We start from the raw sequence: 19,043 nt of genomic DNA on the forward strand, positions 1-19,043 counted from the left end.
GCTGAAAGCGTCTATATAGCCCTTTCAGACCCGCAGTGACCCAAAACTTTAAAAGCTTAAACTATAATACCTTTCAATAACATTACAAAACAGTCATACAACTAACTAGCAGAACTAGAAGTAGAATGAGTAAATCGTGAGTTATTACCAATCTCAAACACTGGTTTTGTGTGTGAATGTGGTCCCAGATAGGTGATACCTGGATGGCAGGCTGGGCCGTCTGTTGGGGCTGAGGCTGGATGGGCTGGACCACCTGAGGCCGTGGCTGAAGGAGCGGAGGGCTGCGGGTCACCTGCTGCTGCCCCGAGGAGGCAGTGGTGGGGGAGGGGGTCTGGGCAGGAGTGAGGGGAGGTGTGAGGGGTAGAGACTGGGGAGACAGTGTCTGGGAGGCGACGAGGCAGACGCTGGAGCTCTGGTAGGCAGCAGGGGTCTGTGGAGTTTGGGGGGTGCGAGGCGTTTGAGCGGCAGGTCGCAGGGCGGCACTGGCACCGCCACTCTGTACAGAGCCTGCTGAGGCCATCTGGTCCTCAAACAAGTCTGGGAAGTCCCCCACCTGGTTGCTGACAAACTGCAGCATCTCTGAGGAGAAGAGGAGACAGAATGGACATTACAACAAGTCTGGATTTGATTAATAAATCCAAATAAGCATCTTGGACAGCTCTGCTATGGATTCAATTATATGAAACAAATAGATTTAATATAGCTTATGGTAGTATATATCAAAACCTTAACAATTCTACATTTTGAAATGGTTCACTACAAAGAAATGTTTTTCACAAATTTACAGCATCAATTAGCAGGAACACTGTGAGACTAAAAGCAAAGGTAATCTAAATGCCATGACTGACTGACAATTACTTGACTGCTCAAGGCTTTGGCTACACCCAATTTTATAATACAAGTAGGTAATATAACACTTTCTATCTACACTGTGTGCACAATTATTATGCAAGTAAGTATTACATATAATAATTTGTATGCACATTTTCCAACTCCAAGCTGTATAAGGTTGAACGCTTTATTTAGGTATATCAGGTGATGTGTATATGTGTAGAACTCTTCCACTGAAACTAAACACAAGGTGGTACGGTTGGTCCACTGTACAACTGGCTGTTTACTGCTAAAAGATAAGACCTGAATTTCACGGACTGGCCTTGAATTGACACATGCACACAAAGAAATAGCTACTGTTCTGCTCATAAATCAATGGCAGATTGTCCAGAAATCTAAATGCCTTTCAATCAGATAGCCTTGAAGAGGTGTTTAGTAATTGTGGTGATGGCCTACAAAGACAAGGGGAGCGAGGTAAAAAAGCACTTAGATAAAGAATACCGCAGCATTGAGAGACCTGATGGATGGCACTATAATGATGATGAATGTGCACTGTGCTTGTGTTGTTAAACACCACCTAATAGCATTCAATAAATTACATACAGCAAAGATGCAAAAGTGGTGTTATTATTATAGACTTTGCCTTGATGCCAAAGTCATACATACATACATACATACATACACACACATACATATGAGTACATATATATATATATATATATATGTATATATGTATATGTGTGTGTGTGTGTGTGTGTGTGTGTGTTAATATACACTCAGTTGCCAGCCCATCCATGTTTGGTGTGTCAACATCTCTTGTTCACCTTGACAGAAATGAGAGGGAAGAAGTTTGCCAAAGGACAAAAGACTGTGGTCCATTACCGTGAAAAACACTGCGTCTTTCATGGTCCCACAGGACTTTGGAACTTCAAGACTGACAAATGCCTTACATCTGTATCACTGATAGTGAATATGGGTTTAGCTGTCAGGGTCAATGAACAAAGCCTGCAACCTTGAACTTGAGTCTTGCTGCACACCAGCGTGAGGCCAGACAACCCAACAGACCGCAGAGCACATTCATCGACATATATTTCACACAGCCAACAGATCTTAACAGCCCTGTTTAATGACCTAATGGTGCAAGTTAACACAAGATTGCCTTGCTTTAGATGTAGAAGTTAATTCCAGTCACTACTTTGCAACTCATGTGTGAATTCATTAGAGGCAAGGAGTGCCTCTCTGCAATACAGTAATATAAGAACTTGTTCTCACACAATATCAATCACAGTGCAGTGACACATGCTTTCAAAAAGCTGAGAATTAAAAAATAATATTGTCATCTGTTATCTTTGCCTAATATAGATAAGAAATCTGAAATAAATTCAAATGTGTGACATTTCATACTATAGTGAAATGTAATGAATGGCTCTCCTACTTTTGCTCTGTTTCTGCCATAGTTTTGAGCTGCAGCATATATTACATTTGATGCCTTTTTGATATCACGTTTTCAAGAATAAATGCATGATGAAGGTTGAGACAATAGAGAAAGAAAACCTACTCTCAAACGTTACAACACCAAGTGTTCTCATCTTTGCCAGCAGCAGCACCCAACTTCCAGTCACCGGCCTGTCATCACTTGTTGCATTTTTATACAGTTTATAAAACAATTTAAAAAAAAGGTGTTGTTGGCTGCAAATACAGCTGTCTTTTTCTGTTGTCAGACAATCTCGTGAGTATAAAAAGTGATTTGATGAAGGGTCACAAAATAGCAATGGGCAAACCAAGGACAGTAATTCCTGTGGTTGGCACTTACTGTGTATCTGACATCTGCTGACACTGAGAGGTTAGCAGTACTAGACAGCACTTCCTAAAACCTCAACATAACTAATATTCATGGCAAAAACAAGAACAATAAGAGGTTCAGGGTAAAATGTGAAGAATCATCCTTTAAGCAACATACCTGATTAAAACCATATATTGGACCGTTTCAGATACATAATGTCATAGTAGCATTAATTAGCCTTTCTGCTCAGGAGCTTTTACCAGCCTGTCCTTCACATGTCACATTTACATGCACACATTATGTAGGCAGACACACTGGACCACGCACTAGTACACCTCCATGGGGGGGAAGACTGTTTATGACAGGCAAGACAAAGCAGCTCTGAGCCCCCAGAGCTTCAGACAAGCTGACACAAAGGGTCCATCAAAAGGGGGACAGTTTCCTAGGCTGCTCAGGGCAAAGAAAACAGGTTATATAACCAGATCTGCAGTTGCTAAGAGAATAATTGGGAGAGGAAGAATGTTCTAGATGAATATAGGGTCAAGTGCATGAGCTCTTACAGTGGCCTCTAGACCTTACACTCAATGGCTCGTCTGAAGAACAAAGGTTAAATATCTTTGGAGGTCTACAGAAAGTACAGAGACCTATCACTGTCTATTTTAAGATTTGAAAGAGGCTGCGGTGATTTTAAATACATATAATAAAAGCAAATATTCTCAAGCACATCATTAGGGAGATAATGCCTATGATTTCTATAACAGGGGTCAATGTTTCTGCAGCTGGCTGCTCTTCCTGATGGGAAAATGTTATTCATCCTTTAGTTGCAGGCCAAACAGAGACCGAGTGAAGCAAAACTCAAAGTGTGGGCCGACTCGGTTGCAGCTCGCCAGTGAATCCATCAGTCAACCCTCAGTTATCATTCCTCTCTTTTGACACAATGATTAAGTGGGATTACATAACTGCAGCCGGGGGTGTGCTGTCTGCTCATTCGGTCCAAGCCCCCCCTTTGAAAAGAGATTTAACATCAAAGGCAGGTAGAGTTTTAGAAATGTTTCATAAGCCTGTGTGCAGTATCATCAATGTTGCCTATTGTTGTTTGTTACATTGTCTTGTTAAGTCCAGTACTGTTGTATGTCAGTGAGTATTATAAACCCACTGCCCACCATGGCTACACCACACACACACACACACACACACAACGGTGCATCAGTCCGGTCTGGTGACTTAGCATTCAGTAAAATTCCACCCTAACGGAAATCTGGTGACTCTATGCTGGCCAGCATTACACCAAAAGCCCTGTCCTTTCACTGTGTGCCAAGGGGTGAAACTTGTTTTGATAAGAGCGAGATTGGATGAGGGATACGGTTTGTTCACCGAGTGCCTGCCTGCAGAGCACATAATTGGATCTTCACACATATGTTATCCCCAAAAAATTTCCTCACTTCACAGTATACCATGGAATGAAAATTGCCGGTTATGGAAAAAATCCAACCAGACAGATAATCTCAGCTGCAGGTATATATTATTATTATTATTTTTTAAATTTCAATAGGGAGACTTTTACACATACTTCGGTTTCAAGTTTGATCAGGACATAATATTTTGTGAAATTATAAAAAAAAGCGTTTGTTTTTATTCCTTTAATGGTCACTGTAACTGATAATAATAATATTTGTATCATACTGTATACCGTGAAAACCGTGATACTTTCTGAAACGGTTAGCAAAAAGTTGCAACCCTACATGGAAGTCATTAAGTCTAAATAAATGTTTCTAAATGTATTTGTAATTTATTGTTTATTTGAGAAGGGGCGATGTACATTAATCAACATTCAAACATACGTAAATGTACCAAAGTTAGGGCAGTTCCTTTGCTTGATGTTGTTAGGCATCCTAAGATATTAATAAAAATGGTTCATGTTGTGGCCCTCGGCTTACAGTAATAACACAGTCAAGCTTGATGAGTAAGTAACGTTACACCCGTGGGTCTCCCTTCACTGCCCACATCCACAGCTTCCTGCCAAATGACACCCAAATCTGCTTCGTGCAAAAATAACACTTCACTGAGCGACTTTTCCATTGAAGCCTGGCTCTTGATTGAGACACGCAGCACTGAAATAACTACAGAGAGCATAACAAAACTTAAAGCCTGAAATGTTATCCCAAAGTACACATTATGGGTTGAAAGGCCTATGCGAGGTGACAGCTTCCAAAAGTGATGTAAATTAACTAAATAACAGACATTAGTGAACTTTTGCTAAAATATTAGAAACTGTAGGGCTGAGAAATACTTTTCACACCAGCTGTATCGTGAATACACTGAATCCTAAACTTGTCATAGCCAGACCTCCCGAGCTCCTTCGGCTCAGCAGGATGAGCATCTCATAGAAATGCCAGACTGAGCAGGAAACAGGCCAAATCTAGCTGAAGAAACAACAACACCGAGCACCTTTGGCGCTAACACAACTACTCACCGTCGATGTCTCCCAGGGTGAATTCGTCCCCTAATTCCGCTAAAGTCGTGTCCATGTTCTCCATGGTGGGGATGTACTCTCCGCTGTCCATCCTGTCTGTCAGCAGCTCGCCTCCCCGGCTGTCACCGGAGGGTCGCAGGAGAAAAGACACAAGTTCCGAAGGCTATTTTGTGGCGTTCAGAAACGCCCACAGCACGCTGTTTTGCTCGTGAAGGTTATTATTTAACGGAACAACCGTAAAACAACCCTGGAGCCTCAAGAGAGGCAGTTGTCTACGTCGATAAATTAATTCACACCAATTTTTGTTTAAGACGACGCCATCTTGTTTTACGCTCATTACGTCATTCACAAACAGACTCTGTGACTCAATGCGGATTGTGATTGGCCCGCACGTATCTGTTGTTGTCATGAGACCAGTCATCATCGTCCAATGACACGGTCGTATTTGCCGTGGTCTGATAGTACGTCAACCATCAGAAGCTTCTGTATTATTTGAATAAACCGCGCCCCCTACCTTCATGAATAGAAGTGAAACTCATTGGGCAAATTATGAGAATAGATAAAAATAAATGGTATGCATGTTCCTCTTATTATGCAATACCCTTGACATTGTGATAAGTATGTTTCCCTACTTGCAGATTAAATGTTTTGTGTTCAATATCTAATAAAATGTTCCACAGTTGAGGTACTGGCAGAAAAGTCAATTAACAACTCAACAAAAGAAATGAAGCCAAAATATTTAATAATTTAAGAATACTGTATTTGTTTATTTCACTGCAACAAAGTGAACACACTGATTAACTGTTGGAGCACCTACAGCAGTTGAAAACAGGTGGTACTGGTTGGTCAAAACCTGTGTTAATAGCTACAGCACTGCAAAACATGTCTTATGTTTACAGGATTACAGGATGTTAAACACAAAATGAGACAGGATGTGAAACATTGCAGTACAACCACACACTGTCATCTTTAAGTACACACACTTTAGATTTGAAATGCTTTTCAATGCTTCAGTCATTTTGTTCATTCGACCATGTTATAAGTAGGATTTATTACATTAACACATTAATCTCCCCCTGCAAACACAGCATTAAGAGAATTTCTGTGATTCTTCTTTAGAAAGGGCAAAAGAAAAAGAAGTCATATTGTAAACCCTGATGAAATTCATGGCTTTCATTCAACTGAGCATACACGGCTCAACTGTGACACCCAAAATTTCAGCAGCCCAGTTTCCAGAATTAAATTACTTTTTGTTTATTTTATAAAAATAAATGACTTAAGATAAAAATCTGTTTTTAACAAAAGGTATTACAAGACCTTGTACTTCCTTTATTAATCATCCCACACAGCAATACAAATGCCACAACTCTTTTGCGCACCTCAAACAGTTACAACCAACATAGACTTTCTATAATAATTGTTCATCCGATATTGTTTTATGTGACATTACTCTGGCTGGTAGCTGTGCATCTTTGAAGTGGTTTGCATTTCTATGGTAATAGCAATATGTCTCACTGAGGGAAGCTACTGTGGAGTCTAGTACTTCATCACAAGGCTAGAAAAATAAGATTATGATCTGTATTTATTTATTCCAATAGATCTCATAAGACTTCTTCTCTGAGTAATTGGTTTCTGTTGTTGCTGTACCACATCTGGCTTTTTCCTTTACGACCTTCACTACGAGACCACCAGCCAGGACAATGCCTGCTGCAGCCTTGCCTATCTCAGCCACCGCACTCAGGATGCGTGTAGTTGCCGCCGCAGTTCCCCAGGGGTCTGACGACACACTGGGCCCTGTTAACCCACACACAGCACTGGGAGAACCAGCAGCCACTGCAGCACACTGAGGAATCCCAGTACCTGCAGTTACACTTCCTACAGTGGCCAGAGCTTGCTGACCTGCTGTTGAAACTAAACTACTCTGAGCCACAGAAGCTACACCTGCTGCCCCTACTGATGCAGTTTCAGCTCCGCTGAGGGCTGCTGTGCTGAAAGCTGCTCCCTCCAGAGCTGCGCTGACAGCAGCTCCAGCTCCCATGGTGCCTCCCACACCTGCTGCCACCCCCACAATGGAGGCCCCTATAATGCTAACCTGCCCCAGGGCATCCAGAGCACCCTCCCCAGGACTGGCAGCCTCAGCACCAGCAATGGCTCCAACAGAACCACCCAAAACTCCACCTGTTGCTGCCCCCAGGGCCACTGCAGTTTTCCCCGAGGCTGCTGCCACTATGGCCCCCACAGCTTTCCCAACACCAGTGCCTCCCGCTACAGACATCCCAGCTAACTGACCTGCAGCAAAACCAACTGAGTTCCCCATAAGAGATGCCCCGGCTGCAGCTGCTAAAGGGGCAGCAGCCCCAAACACTGCCCCCATAGCCATGCCTGTGGCTCCAGCAGCCACCAGGATTTTAATTCTCCCCAGCACCTTAGCAGAGAGCGCAGCCTCCCTCCTCATGTGAATCAAAGACGAACGGAGAGACTGTCGCCTGTTCAAGGCCCCGCTGTAGTCTCTGCGCCTGCCTCTGAACCGGTCCCTACATCTTTCAACTCTGTCCCTCAGGAGGCTGAAGGGGCTGCCTCTGCTCTCCTCGGTCCATCTCTCCACCCTAAAATCCTCTTCATTTCCTCTCTCTAACTCCATCCTCCTGACCCCTTGTATTTCTCTATCGGTGCTCTCTGTTCCGTTAGACTCCAAGTCACACTTCCTTAGTTTTGCAACCTTAGCCTGTTCTTCCATGCTACTGTTGTTTCCCCCTTGTTCTTCCCCCTCTGCTTGCCCTCGTTCCCTCAACATCCTTTTCTGCTCCTCCCTGATGGCAGCCTCTGCTTCGACAAACATGGTATTGGTATAAAACCCTCCGTTAGTTTGCTTCACCATCTTGTCCACCTTCATTAAGAGTTCTTTAACCTGTGCCAAGTTTCTGGGGTCTTTGTTGTTGAGTACATGATACCTGTCCCCACACCTGTCAATCAGAGCCTTAAGCCCAGCAGGCGCAGTGTCCCTCAGGTACTCTTCAATAGCTAAGCCCTCCAGGTCATCACCCCTGGTAAAAAGAACCACTGTGTGGTGACGGAGTGCATCCTCCCCAAATATCTTGGTCAACTCGCAGGCTGCCTGGTTTTCATTGTCCGTATATCGACCTATTGGCACCACCAGGAGGAAAGCATGAGGACCAGGGGCAGAGAGAGACACACATTTAGCTATCTCTGCATGAATCTGCTCCACGCTGAGATGAGTGTCCCCAAAACCTGGCATGTCAACCACCGCCACCCTCCTTATCCTCCTCTGTGCTTCAGTTTTGCCATCCTCCTCTTCCTCAGAGAGCTCAGTGCTCCCAAGCTGGCAAATCTGGGTGACAGAGCTGGCACTGATCTGTGAAAGGAACTGCCTTCGGCCCAAGATGGTGTTTCCAGACGCACTCTTGCCAGATCCGGTCTTTCCGATGAGGACAAGCCTGAGTTCTTCACTCCATCTGGTATCAGAGTCGTCTCCTTCCTCCTCACAATCCATGTTAACTGGCTCCCCTTTCTGTTCCTCATCACCTGGCGGGAAAACTGCAGAACAGAAATGGTCTGAGACAATTGATATTTCATTTTTATAGGTTCACTGCAATTACACAGGTTAATATAAACTATGGAAACCCTCATTTACTTAAAGACAGCGATCAATGCTGCTGTCACTGAGTGTTGCGAATGATGTTGCTTGTTTTAAGTGCCATGAAACAAGCCTAGAAAAGTCAGTGTTTATCAGGAAGGTTCTGGACGGAGACACATCACAACAGAATAGTTTAGCTAACATTACATACAAGTGAGCTGAGGATAACGTTATAGCTAGCGTAAAGCAGTAACTGTTAGCTAGATGGTTAGGCTTGATGTTTATAACTCAAATACTACACACTAATACCGCCTCTCAAATTAAACACCAGACACAATACAGATATGGGGATTGTCATCCCAAATGCCATGTTTTAACGTAAATACCTGACGCTAGCTAATTTTGACAAATACTGACTGTTCACGGCTAACGTTAATTCGGCATTTGTAAGCTAGCCTTAGCAAGTTGCTAATTTATGACGAAAACAGCAAAAGTCACAACATGTAGAGATTATTTTACCCGACTCCACGTTATACGACATCGTTTTACTAAAAGGTCGTTTCTTCTCTGCATTCAAGGTTTCGTCTGAATGCAGCTAAAGCTCCATGTTATGGGTTCAACTCAAACTCTGTTGAGACTAAACTGAAACATTGGACTTTAGTTGCAGGAAGTCTAGTGGATGCCCGCCCTCTGTTGGCAGATCTCATACACTACAGCTGTGGCACACAAACACACACTGGGACCGTTTTTGTACATATCAGAGTCACTTTATTTCATTAAATTTATTATTTCAACAAAATGGCTTGTTCATTCTGCAGCAATGGTATTCTTCCTCTGAATATACATACAGTATTATAACAGTCTTAATACTATTTCAAAATTACATCAATCTCAATTCCTTAGATCTAAACCATTAAAATATGTCAATTTCCAGCAAATATAAAGAGAAAAAGACTCAATAAACCAAAATATTTAAGACAGAAACAGGTGCAGGGCTACAACATGAAGAGTTCTGATTGATGGATTTTTCCAACAGAATAAAATAATTATTTTTATATAAGGGTCAATTAAAGTGAAACAACTACAGAGATTGATGTAACAAGAATGACTAAAGGGTTTCAAAGAGATTGCAAAACATCTAAAAGGAAAATACACTGATGATCACCTCTCGTGGTGAAAAAAGAATATATACCATTATACTGTTGTTGAGGCAAACAAAACATAAAATGCGTCCTTAAAACATTGAGCAGCAATGAGAACACAAATCTGCTTATTCATAAACATCCCTCTACCAATCTTGCATACAAATCTTAGTTCAAGGAAAAGAAACAGAGAAGCCGAATTTAATGAGGTGAGAAATTCAAATTTATATTTGGTAACCACACGTCGCATATGACACATTAAATCTAGATGAGACACAACACATTGGGGTTTAGCAAAGTTTGAAGCAAATTTGTTATACTAAAATTAATTATATTCCAAAGTACGGTTATGTTGTCCTCAAGTTATCAAAAATGGGTTTCCCTTATCAACTCCTGTTCCAGAGACGTCTTTTACCTCTTCAACGTTAGATTTTTCAATTGTAAATCACCGTAGTTGTATAGCAATTCAGGCCTTTGTCAGAAACTGACCAACCTCCACTTACACTTACTACCTCTTTGAAGGTTCCTCTCTTGTTTTCAATAGAGCACCCGGCTTTTGCACAAGTGCCGATGACCGCTTTTATTTCCTTCACTGTCATCGGAGTCTACAAGTCAAGCCACCCCTTGTGGACTGTGCGTATGCTCCTTCGTCCCCTCTTCTCTGCTCTCCACAAGCGCTGGAGGTGCAGCGCTATAGCTCCGTACGGGAGCGGGAGATGCGAGGGCCCTTCCTGATTTCTTTCCTCTTCTCTTCTTTCCTCCTCCTCTTCTCCTCCTCCCTCAGGATCTTCTGGAAAGCCTCTGCAGTGTGAAGCACCTGAAGCAGATGAGAAAGGGCGAGAGAGCAAGATTTTTATCGAGACTACGTGGAAGACAGTGTTATTGCAGGGACCTTTTCTGAAAACAGCATGAAGTAGAAAATCTGCCTGTGTTAACTGCGGAGGTGTAACTAGGGGGTCCTTAGGGTGTTAAAGGGTGAAGTGAATAGGAGAGGCCAACTGTGAACCAACATGTATACATCTTACTCACATCATCTCTCTCCGTGCGGTACGGGTTTGTAAAGTCTGGGGTTTTCTCTGTTATCCCCAGCTCCTGTGACATCTGACAGATGAGCGGAATAGACGGATGACAGAGGAAAAGAGGAAGAGGGCACACATCATCACTTCTTCAAAAGAGATAAGGAATGAAAATGAAACACTGTCACATCGCTTATTCTACAGCTAAAGAGCGTTATGATGCAATTTGGCAAGCAGTTGCAGACAAAAATCGACATTTCTTTCTGAGCATTATGTCTTATTTTCTCATTTCAGCTTTAGACACAAAGAGCTACATGAAATAGAGAGCAGAGGGTCACTGAGACAGGGCTGGATGCACACTTTGAGGGCGCTAACTGCTGCTGCTTCCAGTCTCAGAATTAATCCACTATATAATCCTCTTGGCACATTGCTAAAGTCACAGATTAATCCTGCAAGAGTTTAGATCATTAACCCACATGTTAAAACAGGAAATACCATTTTATCTGCTTTGCTCTTTTAAGTTAGAAAGGCCACAATACATCATGGACAAATCTGATGACAAATGACACATTTAGCAGCGATGACAGAGAGGTACTGAACTGGTACTGAGGATGTATTGTAAGCCAGCAGATTGCACTAAAAGCTCCATATGTACTGTATAACCTGAGCCATGATGGTTCTGTCACTGCGCGTTGCCCTGCATTGAACTGTTGCAGTGTTTTCTATGTTGTTGTTCACTATGATGTCCTGCAGAGGAAAGATTTCAGTTCATCATGCACTTACATTCTAAATGTCACAATAGAGCTGTGGAGAAGTGTTTAATCCATCTAGAAATTGGTTAGTTTCATTTCTTTCATATCACTTTTCTCAGCATCAAAATGAACAGAAAATTGCTAAAATTGCTCTGAATACTTGAGTCACTAATCACTTATCAGTCATCAATATTAAAACCCATGGAAACCTTACATGCAGGCACAAGTTGAAAGAATTACTAATTTTCATATTTTCATTTGCCTTCAGCCTAAAACCACATTACCTCTTGGATGTGGTCAGAGTGCACATTTTACAGCTTTATCTAAGCAACAACACTCTCTCTTTTAATTTAGCTCTGCAGAAAGGTGATCTCACAGATATATTATAAATTGCGGCAATCAAATTTAGGGTTTGAACATGTGGCATTCAAAGCTAGAATCCATATTTTACAGCCATACTGCAGAGGATATCAGAAGATTGTGACGATACTGTTATCGACAGGTAACATTAGTTGCAATAAGGACAGGATAGGTGGTTGTCTGGTCTTACGAGTGTGAGGACGTGTTGGTGGGCTCCTCCTGTGAAAACCCCTGTCTGGTTACAGAATTTCAGTCCCCAGCGCAGCAGACCGCCCCAGTCAGGGTTCCGGTCGTAGTAGTGGTGGACAATACGGGGGAAACGCAGCGCCACGTCGCCAAAAAATGCAGTATTCTCCACCACATGGGAATAAGCTGCAGGTATTTATGGAGAGGGGGGAAGAGAGAAACAGGCAGGTTAGAGGATAAGGATGAGAGAAAGAAAGGCTGACAGATGTGGAGCTTTTAGAAACGGGTAACAGAGCGAAAGACAAACCAGTTAGAGGTGGTGGAGACAAAAGAGTGTGAAAGACATGCTAGAAATGCTGCTATATAAAGAGGCTTATATAAGTAGAGCAAGACAGAGAGACATTGTAAAAATGAAACAGCTGAGGTGTAAAAGTAAATCAGACCTTCTTTGATCTTATCGTCCATTGGGAAAGGGTCATCAGGCTGCATGTTGGCTGCAACCAGGATTTGTCTCGAGTCCTCCAACACCTTATGAATGAGACAGACAGCTTTATTTACTTTACACTATGTGCTGTGGATTACAGCTGCTGTTGTAATGCAGATGAAAATACAGTTAAGCTTTTAAAAGGGAAATGTATTCCCATTTTATTTTACAGACCACTTTCACTGCAGTGAATCTGCTAAATACAACTTAATAGTGGATTCCATTGGGAAAACTTTTTTTATACACACACACACACACACACACACACGTCTTTTGAGGTTTGAGTCAGTGCACCGTCTATGGGGATTGTACATGGAGACAGCAGAAACACCGTTAAGCACTCTCTCTCTCACACATATAGCGGTATGGAAATGCTGACAATGTATTTCAGCCAATGAACGTTGACTATGCTAGTTGTCCTTGGGAGGCATGCAGATGCATAGATACCTGTCCTCTGTGAAACTGATGCACGCTGTAAAGCAAAGCTCAGAGCAGCTGAGACTGACATGCTGATGACTGTAATCATTGGATTTGAAGCTTATGGTTCTCTGTTGGGCTGCGAACCCTCTTATCCTTCAATCTGCTTGGAGCACAGCAGACGATGGTTCAGCGCTTCGAAATAACCGTTATGTGTTTTTTTTTTAATACTAGTGGCCTTGTCTGTGCTCGACTTTGCTGCTGCCCACAGACTTTGTTAGAATTTAATGTGAGTGCACACATACACACACCCTACCTTGAAGAGTCCTTTGAGCATGATGTCTATGATCTTGTACTGCTGATTGATGTCGTTCAGCTCTACCAGATTCTTGAGCGCATTCAGCTGATCTTTCCTCTTGGTCTCAAACAGCCGCTTGTCTGATAAAAGAAGGGTTTAGGAGGACACACAGTCTCCACATGGGCATAGCTCACATAAATGCTCCCTCATGCACCCATCTGTTACATTTGAAAGGCACAGGAACGTAGTTATGACTATCCACAAGTTCACACGCATATACAAACACACACACACCAACAGCAGAAGGATACAGATCTCCAAGTTGGAGTCATGTCTCGGTCTGTGCATGTCTGAGTCCGCCAAGCTGAGGGCGGCAGCGGCGAGGGCCAGGACCACCGCACACACGCTCCGCATGGTCAGCAGGGGTCGGCAGAGAGGCATTCTTCTGAACACAGTACATCACATTGAAACATCGAAATATTGGCAGAGCTGTGTGATTTCAACTCGTTTAAGGCTACAGGAGGAAGACGGCACATCTCAAAACAGAATTCTCTGACTATGACTGTCATGCTGAACACAATTTCTTTTGATACAGAGTTTTCACTTTCATCTGAAAACAGGGAGCTTTTACTGAAATAGTTCATGAAGCTATTTTTCCTTCTTCCGAAGCTGCTCAAACGGCTCTCTCTCTCCTGTGATATGAAGGTATATGTGAAACAGAGAGACACGCTAGGGATAAGTGGTCAGTGACACAAGAGGGTAGCCGGCATTTGAAGAGGGGCTCCTTATGCTCCTTTTTAAAGACACATCTGATGTCAGGCACTTGCATGATCCCCAGAGGAACTTTTACAATGTCTTTCCCAGAATCCCTCTCTGATCTCGCTTCACCTCTACACCCCACCCCCCTCTATCTAAAGCATTGGTCTTCATCAATGTTTTCATCCAGTCACAACTTCCTTTCCCTCAGAGGCTTTTTACACATTTGAAAAAGGGGGGGGGGGGGGATGAAAGTGAGAAAATAAATACAACAGCTAAAAATAGGGCCTCATCAAATGAAAAGATGATGAAAGCCAAATTTTTAAGAAAACTTTAGCAGAAAACAGAAGTACCTGGAGGGAGAAGACAATGTTGATGAAAAGCTATAAGACATAATTCATGCATAATTAAGCAAGTGCTCTGATGCTATCAGAGGTATGCAGAGGGGTATGTATAGGGGTTGGATGAGGTTGCAGGGCATGCAGGGAGAGTCAGATTGGAGGAGGACGGGAGGCAAGAGATGTGGGGAGGGTCGTACAGGCTTTTTATGCAGGGGGGTTGGGTGGTGAGGGTAGCAGAGGAACAAGAGTGTGAAGGCGAGACCCTGCGGGAAACAAACAGCGTTCCTGGTGAATATTTCATCTACCTCAGCTAAGAGACAGCAGTAAAAACTGAAACGGAGCACAGATAGGAGAGCAAGCGGAAGATAAAGGAGGAGTACAATGCATGTGCGAGAGGATAATGAGCAGCAGGGACTTGATTCTGCATTGAAGAATTAATCTTTACAAGCCCGGCTGTCGATTCTTGAATCTGAAAGGACTTGGAAGTGAGCAAACATCTCGGGTGTGGATGTTAATTTAGACTGAATGAGCCCCCTTAAGAATCTCACTCAAATCAGAGAGGAAAAGCATGCTCCTAGGTGTACACTATCCCTCTTCAGAGTACTGATAACATGGACCAACAGTGATCAATTCATACTAAAACTTCCTCCCGTCTTACAGCAGCTTTTCTCTTACAGCACATCCTGACAACAGCGAGACAAATGCACGAATCTTAAAGTAGACCTCAAGATATTATTCCTGACACGGAAAGACCTTGCTGAAAATGAAAGCCGACAAATTCCCTTTTGTTGCAGCTACTTTGGGTTTAAGTGGTGGTCTCTGTGGCCACAGAAGTCTCTCATTTAAAAATAAAACAACTTTTTTCTTACAGAGTCAGCAGAAACTACAAGTGTTCCCGAAGACAGCTGAGTGAAGACAATGTTCGATTAAGGCCAGTTTGGGCCTTCTGAGAACATCTTTTGGATAGCTTCCCGGCTTTCTGAGAAACGCTGCACTAAATATCCTTAAGTGCTGGTCAAAAGCCTCAATATTTCTAGATAACAGCCAAAGGAAGGGGGCATTGTCTCTCCTGTGGCAGCAGCTTGTGGGGTTACTTGATGCTCCTGTGTGCTTCCAAGCAGTCAGCCATGTAGCTCTGACAGATTTATGAGCAAAAAGGTTATCGCCACTGGCACAATTTAATGCGGTCAACACATACATCCAGCGGCTGTTAACGTTTCTGTGCAACGGGGCAATGTGCTCAGACTTTAAGTAGCATAAGAAGGACATTATGAGCGGATCAATCATCTCTAATGTGGCAAGTGCAGCACAGAAATGAGAGTCTAAATGCATCTATTTACTGTAAGCAGGCAACCCTAACTACACAGGACGATCATCTTAGAAAACCGAAGTCACAGGAAAATCTACACGTTTTGAGATGAAATTACACTTGGCTATAGCCTGACCAAGTGAGAGTGACTGTCACACACTCCTAATGTTAATTGCAAGTGGCTATTGCAGCATATGCTGAGCTGCTTAGGGAGAAATGAGACCTTTGACAGATAAACCACCGACATAACATCCACCTGGATGATTTCTGCCTGTGGTCATACCAGCCGCAAAGGAGATCATCCCCACGTCCCCTATGCCTTTCTTTCTACAGGTGTACAGCAGCACATACTGCACACACATCATCCCCGCACACATATTGTAGGAACATTAATACAACACAGCTGCAGGAAGTGTGCTTTCACATTCTCTCCTACTGAATCCTGGACTGGGTGGATTTCTCCCCGGTCGACCCACTCATGTTCAGTATCCAAGGTGGCAGGGCCTGGCTCAGATCAGATTTGGTTGGTCACCGTGGCACTAAATTTGGGGGAGGGGATCTCACCACAGGGCGGTCTGAAGGCAGAGTACTTCTTGAGAAGATGTGTAAACCCACGTAAATCTCTTGGCCGGAGGAGATTTTCTTCCCAGCCAACAACAATCTCCTGTGGCAGAGAGGCTGAAGTTTGATTTCCTGTGTGGGAGATCCAGGTTCCAGCTTTGTCAGATAAGTATGCTATATCTAATCATAACAGACCCGCGAAGATAGCTCCTCTGCGCTTGTATCCCCTGCTGTGTGAAAACATGGATCCGCTATTCTATGATGCAATGCCAATCTGAAATGTCTTTAATCCCAAAAGACGAGAAGAAGAAAAACAAGGCGTTTCTTAAAAATCAGTACGAACTGTTTACCAACCAACTCTGTGACAATAATTTCAAGAGCCAAAACTGACTCTTGAGGTGAAAGCAACTTTTCAGAGGATGGAGCGAGCCAGATGCCTATCAGACAGCTGGATGTGCAGCAGGAGTAGATCCATAGTCCCCTCAGGCTGCCAGCCTACTGTGGGAGGTTTGAGGTTCATGGATGGACACATCATCTCTCTCTCTCTCTCTCTCTCTCTCTCCGTTATCATTCATGCAGAGGCAGAGCCATGGACATGCGTAATGGTGATGATGATGGCAGAGTCTGGATAAAGACTGTCATATGGATCATCAATTACAGACTGTTTAATTGATTGCATGTCCCCTACCTGACCCGCGTTCCCCCCAGCAGTGCGACTGTGCACGCGCAATAATGAGTGAATTTACTTAATTTTAACATGATAATTACGCTTTTATTATTAAGCTGTGATACAAGCCAACATCTACGGCTGACATGTATTAATGTTGAGCTGATGCATAACATTTTTAATATAAGATTTCCTTAAGCGGTGCGCTCTTGGGATTTAACCAAGTACTTTAAGTCGCCACTCGACAAATCGACTCCGCTGTCATCGCAGCTGTATGCCCTGCCGGGATCCATCAGCCAGCGGCCAGCACACGAGATCCAACCGATAAAGCGATGGACATTACAGCCACAAACTCTCGGATCACTCACCGTGTTGTAGCGAGAAACGGCGGCGCCACACGGCAGCGATTAGCGGACGGCGTTTGCTCCAAAGTAAGTGCAGTTTAACCTTTTCTTTTATCTCCACACAAGACGTTTGAGGTCAACTCGCCGATGAGGGGGGTCGGGGTAGTCAATTTGCTCCGCTAGATCATCAGGTGACAGGAACAAGGAGGTGGAGGTGTTCATTTACATGCGGATCTCGCTGCTCCACTCCGTCAGCGCCACGATCGCACCGGCTGGCTCGCCTTGGACGAATGACAGCCGGCGGGCGCTTAACACAGAGGAGGATGTTTGTTTCCGCACGGAGGATTTATACAGAGACACCGCGAGAGCGTGGGGTGCGTTCCGTTTCTCTAATGTGGCTCTTCTGAGATAATGACGCTTCAGTACTGACATTTTGACAGCCACATTTACATTTATGGGGGGTGAAATGACAGGAACATTAAAAAAAGAACATGTGCAGAAGTGGACTGGCTGGTTTTAATGATCATTTTTTACTGTTTTGGCGACGTTCAGATATATTTTATAATTATATTTATAAGGGACCCTAATTAATCCAGCTGAATATCGTGGTATAGGCCACGCCTATTTCCGTCTAAACTTTTTTTTCGCTACATTGCGAAAACTGAAAAACCTATTTTAATTAACTCCTCCGAAGCCGCAAGTCCGATCGACACCAAACTTGGCACGGACAATCTCTGGACCGAGCCGATAAAAGAGGGAATTTTGATCCGACAAAAAAATATCCCAATTGCAAGCTAACAAATATTAGCGAAGACGCTAAAAACAGGAAGTCTAACATATCTCAGGCTTGGAAAGGCCGATCAACACAAAACTTGAGGACCTTATGTGGCATGCCCCCCTGAGGGGCTGTGCAAATTTGGGGATTTTTTTGAATAGTGCCAACTCGGGGCTATAGTTGACTTACATGCATTTTAGATCTCCACAACCACAACTCGCATTGATACTAAATTTGGGGCAATTGTTCCCCCTAGGGCCCTGATCACACATGACAATTTTAGTGCAATTTGGCCAAGAGGTTGCGCTAAAAGCAAAGCTGAAATCTCTCACTAAATCCCATTCATTCCTATGGCATTTTCAAAGGCAAAGGCCTCTGTTTGGAATGGCCCATCAACACCAAACGTGGGGACCCTATGCGGCACGATGGCGGGGCGCCGACTCGGGGCCAGGGGGGGCGGCTTGCGCCAGGAGGCTTGGACCCCGCTTATAACTGTTTGCATTTCTAGTTTACTTTGTCTTTGAATTAAATGAACATAAAATGAGTTGTCTTGAATCACCTGCTGAGAAATAAATAGGAGTTTTAATTTAATACTAAATATCTACATTTATTTTCCTTCTGGATATACTTGAATCAGTAGATATAGATAATGATCATCTACAGAAAAAGTTAATCAAATAAAGATTTTCTGCTCTCTTTAGCCCAAAGCAGGCCTTGTTCGACACACCATTGTCTTATGGTAGGGTGCCACGCAGTTTTGTGAAGGCGCTTATGAGTCATCGACAACTGGGACAAAACCTTGTCCCTGGGCGTACTCAAGAAAAAAGAGCTGATGCTTGAGGTGTGGGATGAAGATAATCGCTGCTATGGCCAGATCAGTTACTTCTTTGGGTCCTCTTTCATTTTCATGTGTAGCATTAATCACAGTGATTTGTGCTTCTATAAAGTCAAAC

General features: G+C 43.3%; 3 protein-coding genes across 4 annotated transcripts in view; all 3 read right to left on the reverse strand.

Annotated features, from left to right (window-relative positions):
- The window catches only part of srebf2 (sterol regulatory element binding transcription factor 2), a 48,936-nt gene extending 43,507 nt beyond the window's left edge, over window positions 1-5,429 (reverse strand). The window contains exons 1-2 of the mRNA XM_046028799.1: window positions 5,088-5,429; window positions 200-579 (exon numbers count right to left, since the gene is read on the reverse strand). Of these exons, the coding sequence (XP_045884755.1) occupies window positions 200-579; window positions 5,088-5,178 (471 nt within the window). The 5' untranslated portion in view covers window positions 5,179-5,429. The remainder of the gene's footprint in view (window positions 1-199; window positions 580-5,087) is intronic.
- Window positions 5,430-5,830: 401 nt separating this feature from the next.
- Window positions 5,831-9,362, reverse strand: LOC123960463. Its single transcript, XM_046035226.1, has 2 exons — window positions 9,202-9,362; window positions 5,831-8,642 (listed from the first exon to the last, which is right to left on the reverse strand). Exons 1-2 carry the CDS (start codon window positions 9,221-9,223, stop codon window positions 6,670-6,672), a joined length of 1,995 nt encoding a protein of 664 aa, XP_045891182.1. The 5' UTR covers window positions 9,224-9,362; the 3' UTR covers window positions 5,831-6,669.
- A 65-nt stretch (window positions 9,363-9,427) lies between these two features.
- On the reverse strand, window positions 9,428-17,641 carry LOC123960469 (coiled-coil domain-containing protein 134-like). 2 transcript variants are annotated; one of them, XM_046035247.1, is made up of 7 exons: window positions 17,340-17,641; window positions 13,649-13,779; window positions 13,356-13,477; window positions 12,582-12,666; window positions 12,143-12,324; window positions 10,854-10,925; window positions 9,428-10,641 (listed from the first exon to the last, which is right to left on the reverse strand). In XM_046035247.1, the coding sequence occupies exons 2-7, from the start codon at window positions 13,776-13,778 to the stop codon at window positions 10,516-10,518; spliced, it is 717 nt and encodes a 238-aa protein (XP_045891203.1). In that variant the 5' UTR covers window position 13,779; window positions 17,340-17,641; the 3' UTR covers window positions 9,428-10,515. The 2 variants fall into 2 exon arrangements, with proteins under 2 accessions (XP_045891203.1, XP_045891195.1); XM_046035239.1 differs by having other exon boundaries at window positions 13,649-13,782; window positions 17,340-17,638.
- Window positions 17,642-19,043: the final 1,402 nt, after the last annotated feature.

Source organism: Micropterus dolomieu, linkage group LG02, assembly GCF_021292245.1.
Source record: "Micropterus dolomieu isolate WLL.071019.BEF.003 ecotype Adirondacks linkage group LG02, ASM2129224v1, whole genome shotgun sequence".
Taxonomy (NCBI): domain Eukaryota; kingdom Metazoa; phylum Chordata; class Actinopteri; order Centrarchiformes; family Centrarchidae; genus Micropterus; species Micropterus dolomieu.

Coding starts and splice junctions, on each gene's coding strand:
- LOC123960469 (XM_046035247.1), bottom strand. CDS start 13,778: ATGCCTCTCTGCCGACCCCTGCTGACCATGCGGAGCGTGTGTGCGGTG. Junction 12,667..13,355: donor TGCTCAAAGGACTCTTCAAG/GTAGGGTGTGTG, acceptor CTCATTCATAAG/GTGTTGGAGGACTCGAGACA. Junction 10,926..12,142: donor ACCAACACGTCCTCACACTC/GTAAGACCAGAC, acceptor CTCATCTGTCAG/ATGTCACAGGAGCTGGGGAT.
- LOC123960463 (XM_046035226.1), bottom strand. CDS start 9,223: ATGTCGTATAACGTGGAGTCGG. Junction 8,643..9,201: donor GTCGTATAACGTGGAGTCGG/GTAAAATAATCT, acceptor TCTGTTCTGCAG/TTTTCCCGCCAGGTGATGAG.